Source organism: Cydia fagiglandana, chromosome 10 (genome assembly GCF_963556715.1).
Source record: "Cydia fagiglandana chromosome 10, ilCydFagi1.1, whole genome shotgun sequence".
Taxonomy (NCBI): Eukaryota; Metazoa; Arthropoda; class Insecta; order Lepidoptera; family Tortricidae; genus Cydia; species Cydia fagiglandana.
Window position 1 is genome coordinate 13,096,305 of NC_085941.1, and position 11,921 is coordinate 13,108,225.

At 40.7% G+C, this 11,921-nt stretch overlaps 2 protein-coding genes across 3 annotated transcripts in view; one reads left to right on the plus strand and one right to left on the minus strand.

The window, feature by feature from the left end:
* The window catches only part of LOC134667913 (monocarboxylate transporter 10-like), a 159,680-nt gene extending 154,133 nt beyond the window's left edge, over window positions 1-5,547 (plus strand). For both annotated transcript variants that reach the window (XM_063525328.1, XM_063525329.1), the window contains exons 9-11: window positions 1,823-1,926; window positions 2,746-2,966; window positions 5,182-5,547. In XM_063525328.1, coding sequence (XP_063381398.1) covers window positions 1,823-1,926; window positions 2,746-2,966; window positions 5,182-5,415 — 559 coding nt within the window. In that variant the 3' untranslated portion in view covers window positions 5,416-5,547. The remainder of the gene's footprint in view (window positions 1-1,822; window positions 1,927-2,745; window positions 2,967-5,181) is intronic.
* Window positions 5,548-9,160: 3,613 nt separating this feature from the next.
* Window positions 9,161-11,825, minus strand: LOC134667915 (uncharacterized). Its single transcript, XM_063525332.1, has one exon. It carries the CDS (start codon window positions 11,794-11,796, stop codon window positions 11,362-11,364), a length of 435 nt encoding a protein of 144 aa, XP_063381402.1. The 5' UTR covers window positions 11,797-11,825; the 3' UTR covers window positions 9,161-11,361.
* Between the last annotated feature and the right edge of the window lie 96 nt (window positions 11,826-11,921).

Here is an 11,921-nt window from a genome sequence, read left to right on the forward strand (position 1 = left end):
ATTAACAATCCCTCATTTATCAATTGCTACATATTTGTTCCCATAATAGTCAAATATTTTTCCCGAAGGACCGAACAAATTTGGAACATAGCAAGTTAGTTCTGCAATAAGGATGCACAGGCTAGTATTCACTGCGAAAAATCGTAAATATGTACAAATTTTCCAAGTTAAACGTGAATAAAATAATTAAAACATTTGCAGAGCATCATATGCTTGAAGATTTTACAAAATCCCGGCACAGAAGCGGCCCGGCCAATCCAGAAACAAAAGTATTGTCATGCGGCTGTTAAAATCAATAAATTACTTATCGGTTCGCGAAATTTCTAAGACAGCAGGCGTTAGAGTAGGCACAGATTAAAATATAAGAAGTATGTACAATAAATGGACCCATAGAAAGAAAAAAATGGACAAAAGAATTACAGAGCAGCGAAAGCAATCGAAAAAAAGAAGCGTCAAACTGTACTACATTTTACATTAAGATAAATTTCGTAGCATTTTAATGGACAACGGAAAATGCGTAAAATGTTGCTGTAGTACGTTACCAATGGCCCTGATGCTACCATGCCGTTGTAGAAGATCATATATTCGACGAGGAGAGTAACATCAAAATTGACCAATTCATGAAGAAAGTCCTTGTCTGGCAGGCAATTGGTTCCTGTGGCCTTAAAAAGTTTGTTCTATTTTGCGACATGAACTTTGGTTGCGACATTTACAGAAAATAATGCATCTAATAACGAGTACTTTCCGTCTATCAGACGCATAATGTCACCTCTTCATTTCGGCCTGATTTGGCAAGTGCCCACTATGCTGGTCAGAAAGTGAAGCTACTGAATTTGAAAAACATTGATTTCGTTCAAAAACAAGTTAACTCATCTAATTGCCCGGAGCTCCACTCCATCGAGTGGCACTAGACCAATGTGAAGATGCACTTAAAAAAGGGTAGATGAGAAGCTAAAACATTGAAAGAATTCAAACGAATGTTATTTACAACTTGTCAAAAAGTGTCAAAAATTGATGTGCAGGCACTTGAACGGCGCAACCGTGTAAAAGTACGAAAATCTTACCGATGTTATTATATTATACTATATTTACATTAAAATGTTTTGCGTTGGTTTCCGTTTTTATTATATTTATCTAAATAAAGCGATTCCAGAATTAAAAAAATGTAATTTATACTTTTTTGTGTGTCCGCTTAATAAAATGAACAGTCCTTATTAGCCCACTATTAGCCGGACCCACTCCTGCAACACCGTCATCCCCAAAATGATGAAGATTGACCTCCCCACGCGGTGGGAAGCGACCCGCCACAGCCGTCGCAGCCGCAAGGCGGGCTCTCTTAATGAGAGGTATCGAAAGATACTCAACAATAACACTACCTACTAGCCAAAAGACATCCGCTGTTGGAGTTGCTGGATATAGGCTTTTCAACACACCAACTGGTAAAAGCTCTCTTGATTGTTCAGAAACTGATAGCGTTGCATTTTATTCGCATGTGAGGCAAAGTAATCAAATGGAAATTGTGAGTTGTTTTTTTATGTTTGCTGGTAGAATTGACTTGTAGAGATGTAGACTAGTAGAGATGACTGTTTTGAATGATAAATATTTCATAAGTTTCATAACATTCATTTGGTTTTGATTTTGTTTGATATCTGGTGTGGTGACTGTGGTGAAAAGTTTTGTGCTTGGGGCCAATTTTGTTTAACCCTCGTGCAATATTAGCACGAGCGGTTAAACAACAACTTTGCCCTCTTGTAAAACAAATAACTATTCTTTAAGATCTTAGAATATGAAAACTTGCGAACTTATGTACGTAATGTTTCAGAGAAAACGGCGGTACGGTGACTTGCGAGTCGGCGTGTCAGCCCCGCCGCAGCCGCAGCCGCGACCGCGAGCCGCGCACGGCCACCGGCGCCGCCACCGCCTTAGGTGCCACATTAGATGAGAATCCATAGCGCCACTTGCACCATCCCACAAACCCGGGGTTGAGCGGTTAAACCGTTAACCTAGTGTCAAATTGTACTGGTAACCATGCTGGTAACTTCATGTTTAACCGGTTAACCAAGGGTTATTGAATGGTGCAAGTGGCCCTTAGTAAACTAGTGGGACTTGGATAAATGGGAAACTTACAACTGGGACAAGTATAGGTACGTTAGAACCTACCTAAAGGCAAGGGTTGCAAAGATTCAAGGCGGGAAAATGTACCTGTAAATGTACCTGCCTACTGTATACAGTCCGACGGCGTGAGACCATTGAGTTGAGGGGCAAAGCGATGTTTTGAATTGTTGGAAGTCGCACTCAGATTGTACACAAATTTCAATGATGATACCTACGTTAACCATTCATCTACCTAATATAACAATACCTAATATAGTGTCGGTCGGCCGATGCTACGGCATAAGGACTGCGTCAAGCGAGACATGAACTCCTTCAACATCCCGGTTCATAAATGGGAGGAGCTTGCCGAGGACAGAGATAAAGTGGCGCAAACTGGTGTTCGATGGTCGTAAAATCCACGATGACGCTTGGTTTAAGACACTCGCAAGTAAGCGAGCCAAGCGTCATCAGCCCGACATCTGTTCGCCACGGGCACACTACACCTGCCAGTTTTGCGGTCGTGGTTGCCGCTCCCGTATTGGCTTATACAGCCATGAAAAAAGTTGTCGCCCTGCCTGACACTGTTTGTATAGTCTGCAATAGACTGAAAGGCCTATGATGACCTAATATAACCTCTCTCTCTCTTCTCAGTTCTAGGAGCAGAACTAGTAGCCCCCGGGCGCACGGGGCGCGACTTCCTGCTGGACAGCCTGGGCCCCGGCAGCCTGGGCTCGCCGCCGCCCGGCGCGCCGCCCGAGCTCACCTGCATCAGCGAGGAGGGCGGCCTCGACCTCGACCTCGACCTCGACATCCCGGACCATCTGCTCGAGGACCTGGACTGCGGCGGGGATTGCATTACTAGTTGTAATAAGGTAACGTGCCAACAGAGACGCAGCCTGCATCACCCAGGAGGGCGGCCTGGACCTCGACCTCGACATCCCGGACCATCTGCTCGAGGACCTGGACTGCGGCGGGGATTGCATTACTAGTTGTAATAAGGTAACGTGCCAACAGAGACGCAGCCTGCATCACCCAGGAGGGCGGCCTGGACCTCGACCTCGACATCCCGGACCATCTGCTCGAGGACCTGGACTGCGGCGGGGATTGCATTACTAGTTGTAATAAGGTAACGTGCCAACAGAGACGCAGCCTGCATCACCCAGGAGGGCGGCCTGGACCTCGACCTCGACATCCCGGACCATCTGCTCGAGGACCTGGACTGCGGCGGGGATTGCATTACTAGTTGTAACAAGGTACGTGCCAACAGAGACCTGCATCAGCGAGGAGGGCGGCCTGGACCTCGACCTCGACATCCCGGACCATCTGCTCGAGGACCTGGACTGCGGCGGGGATTGCATTACTAGTTGTAATAAGGTAACGTGCCAACAGAGGCTCGCATCAGCGAGGACTGGACCTCGACCTCGACATACCGGACCATCTGCTAGAGGACCTGGACTGCGGCGGGGATTGCATTACTAGTTCTAATAAGGTAACGTGCCAACGCCGACCTGGACATACCAGAGCGTCTGCTCTAGGAACTCTGCGGCGGAGACTGTATTCTTCTCATGGTGCAGGAAGTTGGCTATCATTAGGGCTGGTGAGACTAAGGTAGGAGACTGCATTCCTAGTTGTACGAAGGTAAGGTGCCAACAGTTGAACTGCATCAGCAAGGGCTGGACATGGACATACCGAAGCACCTGTTAAGGACCTGGACCAGTGGCGGATTTGCCATAAGGCCAAGTAGGCCCGGGCCTAGGGCGGCAAAATATTAGGGGCGGGCGGTAAATCGTGACAAGAAATTCGCTGATGATAACAAGAAATAGCTCAAAATGTAGGTAGTCAATATTATAAGTGCTGAGAAAGGGGCGGCTGCTACAGAGTCTGGGGCCTAGGGCGGCAAAGACTGCAAATCCGCCACTGACCTGGACTGTGCAGATTACTAGTTTTAATAAGAATAAGGTACTCAAAGTCATATTTTATTAATGCGTCGGTGGCTAGGTGGCTGGTGGTAGATATGCTTTATCTACGGCCTGTTGGTGGTAAGATGTTAAGCCCCCTCCAGACTATGCGCGTGAATCGCGGGCGAACGCGAGTGTGGAGTCGATTTTCGCAGACAGCGAAATCGACGTTCGCGGCTTCGCCCGCGATTCACGCGCATAGTCTGGAGGGGGCTTTACATGTAGGGATGTTGTATGTCTGGTGCTGACAACTTCACCTGGGGCAGGCGTGGCTCACTTCGCCATTTCGTCGTTTTGCTACAGGTAGCTAAAAGTTCATCCGTTCGACCCCAATTTTGGGGTTTGCCATAAGCCGCGCGTGGCGCTGTCGCCACCTAGCGGCCATATCTGAGCTGATCGTGACAGACGCGTTTTGTTAGAGAGTGAGTCTTCTGTACCTAGTACTATTATTTATTCTGTGCCTGGGGTGAATTAATATGCGCGTTGAATCTTTAATCTTTGACAGATCTTGATCAAACATATGGCAGTTTATTAAGTAGAAATATTCACTTGATGAATAAAGTACCTATACCTCCCTACTTACATAAATATGAATGAGAGGACTGGGTTCGAACACTTCGGACGTCGACCTTATTTGTCTGCAAAGTTTCAGATGTAACGACACCAAGTATGATTCAGATGCAAATGATCAAACTTTACGAAGAATTGGTTATCACTGCTAAGCTATAGGTACTTAAAATACCTACTTAGTTAACCTAGTGCCAAACTAAAAGGGACAAGGCTTCTATTCTGTTGATAGCTGAGCAGCTAGGTATATTTGTGTTTTGCCCTTCAATAAATACGTAGATAGAGATAGGCACTGCGCTAAAATTAAGGCTTGCTTCAGCTCGGTAACTCTGAGGTTATTAGATAGTCATTTGGTTTAAAACTGATTATTATGATTATATATGGCGTTCCTTAGTGTCAGAGGCCTAGATCCTCTTCGGGTCGCTGCGGCACGGCAGTAAGTAAGTAAGTATTATGATTATGACGGTAGTCTATTAAAATGTAGAGCATTTAGATGCCATATGACGCCTCACTAAATTAAAAAAAATCTGTTCTCCCAGCTAACACCATTCTCTTTCCCCAGGTCGAAAACTACCTAATGCTAAGCGAATACGAGAACAACCTCATAGCGGAGCTGCCGACGATGGCCGAGCGGCGCAACCGGCGCTGGTCCATCGTCGTGGCCAACTCCCCCCCGCGCGCCGCCTCCCCCGACCGCCCGCGCTCCCCCGACCCCCCCAACTCCCTCAAGTGGAAGAAAAAGTGCCATAACACCAACAACAGACTCATCACAGTGATCAACGAAGCTTCGCTGTAGGACCGTGAACGCACGTTCAGACAATAAGTAGTCGGCTAGGTTATGTTATGACCTATTTAACCTCATTAATTTATTTGATGTGTGTGAATAGATGTATTGTGTATCTGTAATTTATTAAATTATTATTAATTATTTGGAGTTTTAGTGTTATAAAACCCGCCTTCCCTCGGCATATACCTACATATATCTAATATGATAAATTGATCGTCGGGTGACAAGAAAAGTCACTAAGTACTATCAAAAAAGTAAAGTAACAAATGTAACAATGCACTTTATTACACTTGTAATTGTAACACGGTTTATTGTCCAAAAATTTCAATGATGTCAGTTAGTGACTTTTGCTTGTCACCCGACGATGTTATAGTTTCACTTATCGTGTCGATATAGTCATATGCCTTATGGGAATATAGTTCAGAGCCGGAAACCGCTATCAACTTTTAGTATGTTGTTGGGCATGGCATTGGGTCTCCAAAACTGCCGGGAGACGGCGGCGCCGGCCATCTACTTCAGCGGAATGACGTCATCAAAATGACTCCCGCTTCGTTGCGAATATTGCATACTGCACCCAAACTATGCATAGCACATACACGTGTGGGGTATTAAATGAAAGCCAATTAAATAAACTATATTTTATTCATACAAAGTGTATCAAAATATGCAACAGTTTAAGAGAAATTTACAAAATAATAAAAATTACGTAAAAAAATATTCGATTATTTGAGTTTTACAACCAAACCAAAAGTCGGACGATAAAGCAATGTACTACAACATTAAAGATGACGTCTCAAGCCATACACTGATATCAATAAAATCAAAATTGGACCAAATATGTGGAAATTATGCATCAAAATGTAGATATTTGCCCATACAAATGCATAAAAGTTAAAAAAATCCAAATTGGTCATTTTCAGGATAATCCGCATAAGCTTCTAGTATGTTATTAGCAATATGACCTGGATTCTAAAACTGCCGGGAGACCATCTCTGTTGTTCCTCAGTTACAAATAATGACGTCATACAAATAATCACCGCCGAATTTCGTAAAATGTCAATTATAGCTATACCACGAGTCTCACATACACGTGAGTGACATGTAATGAAAGGTTATTAAATGTATTATGATTCACCTAAACATTATTTGTAAAAAAAATGTACGGTTTAAGAGCTAGAAACAAATAAATACCACGTTTTATGGAAAAAGTAGATGTATATCAATTTTATAGCTAAACTAAAATCGTCAATAAAACGTTGTATATAACATTTTAAAAACCAGTTATTCAACTATACATCACAGTTTAAATTGTACATTTTCGATAAAAACTGTGGAAGTTGTGGAAAAAAAAACTAAAGCGCGCCAACAATTCTACCTTAATGCGCTCATATTATGCAAAGATTAGTTCTAATTATCGAGTATTAAATGAAAGAACATTACATAAAATACATGAAAACGACATTTTCGAATGGAACCATAATTAAAAAAAAAAATAATTTACTTAATAAGTAAGCAAAATACTGTTTCTTTAAGTACATAATCTCCTCGTTTCAAAGTCGGTTAAAATGTGGTTTTTGTGACCTGGGCTACAAAGACAAATAAATTGACACCTCATTTATCAAAATCAGATCAGTTGTTTCATGTAAAAAATACATAATTAGTATAATTACATACGTAGACAGCAGTTCCTGCTGTAGTCGCAGTAAATATTAATATGAAATAGACTCTTATTGTCATGGCCTAACGCTACATTATTAGAGAAATGTAAAGTTACATGCCAGTAAGTAGGTACATGCCTAATACAAAATGCCTTATCGAGGTAAATGCCATATCAGTTCAATTAATGCGATACATACCTAATTATATATTTAAGCCTCGATTAGCCTTATACATACATACATCACTGGCTCAGTGACCCAAAGCAAAGAGGATCTTGGCCTCTGACACAAAAGAGCGTCACTCTGCCCTATTCTGCGCCACTTCGCGCCAGTTGGGTATTCTTATAAATGTGGAATCTTGAGTGGTGCAAGGGTTTCAAGGCTGAACTGAGAAGGCTGGCAGAATTTTCCCTCTGATCCTCCGAAATACAGGTCACCCCTCTGGTCATTCGAAGCCTCCATAAGGCATCTTGCTAACTCATCGAGGCGACGCCCGCTAGGCCTGCTAAAATCTACGGCCTGAGGGTTTCAACGTTAGATGCCAAGCCACGCCAGGCCATAATAGTAAAGGTCTAATTATTGAATTTTAATTTTTTGTCCGACTACGGCAGAATTTGCTATCTATGAGTGCATGTGTAGGTACCGTTTGCATAAAACTACTGAACTGATTTTGATAAATTAGGTGTCAATTTATTTGTCTTTGTAGCCCAGGTCACAAAAGCTACATCTTAACCGACTTTGAAAGGAGGAGATAATGTACTTAAAGAAACAGTATTTTGCTTACTTATCAAGTAAATTATTATTTTTTTAATTATGGTTCCATTCGAAAATGTCGTTTTCATGTATTTTATGTAATGTTCTTTCATTTAATACTCGATAATTAGAACTAATCTTTGCATAATATGAGCGCATTAAGGTAGAATTGTTGGCGCGCTTTAGTTTTTTTTCCACAACTTCCACAGTTTTTATCGAAAATGTACAATTTAAACTGTGATGTATAGTTGAATAACTGGTTTTTTAAATGTTATATGCAACGTTTTATTGACGATTTTAGTTTAGCTATAAAATTGATATACATCTACTTTTTCCATAAAACGTGGTATTTATTTGTTTCTAGCTCTTAAACCGTACATTTTTTTTAGAAATAAAGTTTAGGTGAATCATAATACATTTAATAACCTTTCATTACATGTCACTCACGTGTATGTGAGACTCGTGGTATAGCTATAATTGTCATTTTACGAAATTCGGCGGTGATTATTTGTATGACGTCATTATTTGTAACTGAGGAACAACAGAGATGGTCTCCCGGCAGTTTTAGAATCCAGGTCATATTGCTAATAACATACTAGAAGCTTATGCGGATTATCCTGAAAATGACCAATATGGATTTTTTTAACTTTTATGCATTTGTATGGGCAAATATCTACATTTTGTTGCATAATTTCCACATATTTGGTCCAATTTTGATTTTATTGATATCAGTGTATGGCTTGAGACGTCATCTTTAATGTTGTAGTACATTGCTTTATCGTCCGACTTTTGGTTTGGTTGTAAAACCCAAATAATCGAATATAATTTTACGTAATTTTTATTATTTTGTAAATTTCTCTTAAACTGTTGCATATTTTGATACACTTTGTATAAATAAAATATAGTTTATTTAATTGGCTTTCATTTAATACCCCACACGTGTATGTGCTATGCATAGTTTGGGTGCAGTATGCAATATTCGCAACGAAGCGGGAGTCATTTTGATGATGTCATTCCGCTGAAGTAGATGGCCGGCGCCGCCGTCTCCCGGCAGTTTTGGAGACCCAATGCCATGCCCAACAACATACTAAAAGTTGGTAGCGGTTTCCGGCTCTGAACTATCTCTGCGATCGTTTCCCATAAGGCATGGCACTAATAACGGGTAACGTCAAATCGAGAGCTTGGCTGTTACTACCGCGTAGTGTCAATGTGTAGCATAGTGGCTATAATATATGTGATGTACTCTTGCCTAATTTCATCGATGTACCGTTGCCGACACGATAAGTACGAGTATAACACGTCTGCCGCAGACCTTACAGGATATGTTACAGAAAACTACAAGATCATATTTAAAAGTAGATCACTTTATTGAGATTAACAAAACCATACCTACTTATAATAAGGGGGTAATCAAGTATACATATTATATTGACATACGTTTACGTATTACACAATTAAAAACTAATCAATGTTGCACCAAAAAATGCAATAGAACACAATAATACTTGATTACATATTTAGTTTCCGGATACTAAAATGTCTTATATAAATTGCAAACTCGAAGTAAAGGGTCTAGCAGGCTAAGCGAACAAGAAGTGCCCCCAACGACGGATTTGGTCATTCTTTCTGGTGGTGTACTGGCAGGTCCTAAGAATTCTCTATGCTTAATATCAGTCCTCGATCTTCTTTTGTTTTCGAGTTATTCAGGATAATGTAAAATCATCAGTGTATCATTGAAAGTGTCATATTTTGTAAACCGTTCAATTTAGATTAACCAAACAAAATTATATTTGACAACAATAAAATAGACTACAAAATGAATATGTTTAACCTGCATCATGTCCTTATACTTCATTATAAAAAAAAACATTTTATTTTTCTTCTCATTATTTTTTATACTATTTGCGGAGGTACACCTACAAAAAAAATATGCATGAGTAGCCACTAATACCCACTATATACACATATAAAAATATTTGCATAAATCTTCGTACGTCATGTCAAAAAAAAAACCGGGCAAGTGCGAGTCGGACTCGCGCACGAAGGGTTCCGTACCATAATGCAAAAAAAAAAAACAAAAAAAAAGCAAAAAAAAACGGTCACCCATCCAAGTACTGACCCCTCCCGACGTTGCTTAACTTTGGTCAAAAATCACGTTTGTTGTATGGGAGCCCCATTTAATCTTTATTTTATTGTTTTTAGTATTTGTTGTTATAGCGGCAACAGAAATACATCATCTGTGAAAATTTCAACTGTCTAGCTATCACGGTTCGTGAGATACAGCCTGGTGACAGACGGACGGACGGACGGACGGACAGCGAAGTCTTAGTATGTAATAGGGTCCCGTTTTACCCTTTGGGTACGGAACCCTAAAAACATTATCGAACAAGGATCTCGGAAACGGCTCTAACGATTTCGATGAAATTTGCTATATGGGTGTTTTCGGGGGCGATAAATTGATTTAGCTAGGTCTTATCTCTGGGAAAACGCGCATTTTTGAGTTTTTTTATGTTTAGAGCCGTTGCCGAGATCCTTGTTCGATAATGTTTTTTTTTTGACATGACGCACGAAGATTTATGCAAATATTTTTATATGTGTATATAGTGGGTATTAGTGGCTACTCATGCATATTTTTTTTGTAGGTGTACCTCCGCGAATAGTATAAAAAATAATGAGAAGAAAAATAAAATGGTTTTTTTTATAATACTTGAACGGTTTACAAAATATGACACTTTCAGTGATACACTGATGATTTTACATTATCCTGAATAACTCGAAAACAAAAGAAGATCGAGGACTGATATTAAGCATAGAGAGTTCTTAGGACCTGCCAGTACACCACCTGAAAGAATGACCAAATCCGTCGTTGGGGGCACTTCTTGTTCGCTTAGCCTGCTAGACCCTTTAAACTGATATATAATGTAATTGACTCGCTGTCACAATCAATTATTGAAATCCTTCTTCTTCTTTACCTGCTGAACGTAATAAACTAATAAGTGTGTCCTTACCTTAGGCACCCCTAAAACAAGTATTGAAATACCTAACCCGTAATCTTCTTTTGGTAATCATAAATTAATCTTTATCACCGAGCACTTACACACTGTCTTACACAGGACACTTTGTCATTACTGTCAAATGACGTCTTAATAAAAGGAGATCTAAATTTTTATTTTCTTACTGTCACTTTTTGATCTTAGAGTTCAATCCGCTTTACATATAGATCAGTGTCTTAAAGCGATATCTCGTGACACAACTAGAAGCTAACTAGCCCAAAATTGGTCATGCGTTAGGTGAAGTAATGATAATTTTACAGTGCAATAAGTTAATTATTTTTTTATACTATAATGCTCGTATTTTAAAACAATTAACACGAGGCATTTAAACCCTTTGGTCGCCTAAAGACGTCAACCTGACGTGCGCGGCTACGGCGCAATATCGACCTACGTGCATCCAAGAAGGCTCAAATTGACGCGCAGCTCACATAGGCGTGGCGTTCAAAGAACACAAAAAAGACACTTTAGTATCCGGGAACTGAGAACAAAGTTTACCGCTGCGGCACAACAATGTCCTCTAGAAACTGGGCGAAACAGCGCATGGCTTGCAACAAGGCCGCCAGCAGGATAGACAGAGACAGACTGACCAGCTTCTGGCTCTCTCTCGTCATCAGCTCGTTGCTCACAGGAACTACATTTTGGCTCGAACCTACACTAGGAATGACATTATCACAATTTGTACCTATCTTACCCTCGTCGGCATCCGACGCCTCTATCACAATAGATATCTGATTATCCGTATCATCTAACTCCAACCCTGAGGTATCAACAACACTTATACTAACATTGTTTGAACAACACGGAATCTCATTCCGTTTAGCGTCGAATTGTGGTTCGGTTAGGCACTTTATTACATCATTGCTTATTTTACTTACGTTCTTACTTAGGTCGTATTTTAGCGACTCGTCTGTCTCTTCGGAAGACATGCCACTATCGTTATCTATGTTATGAACATCACTGTCGGGCGATAAAAGTTCTTTTTCTTCTTCATTCTTAACTAGATTAACTTTAGTTTTACCAAAGCTGCCGTATATGAGAGGGGGCGCTGTGG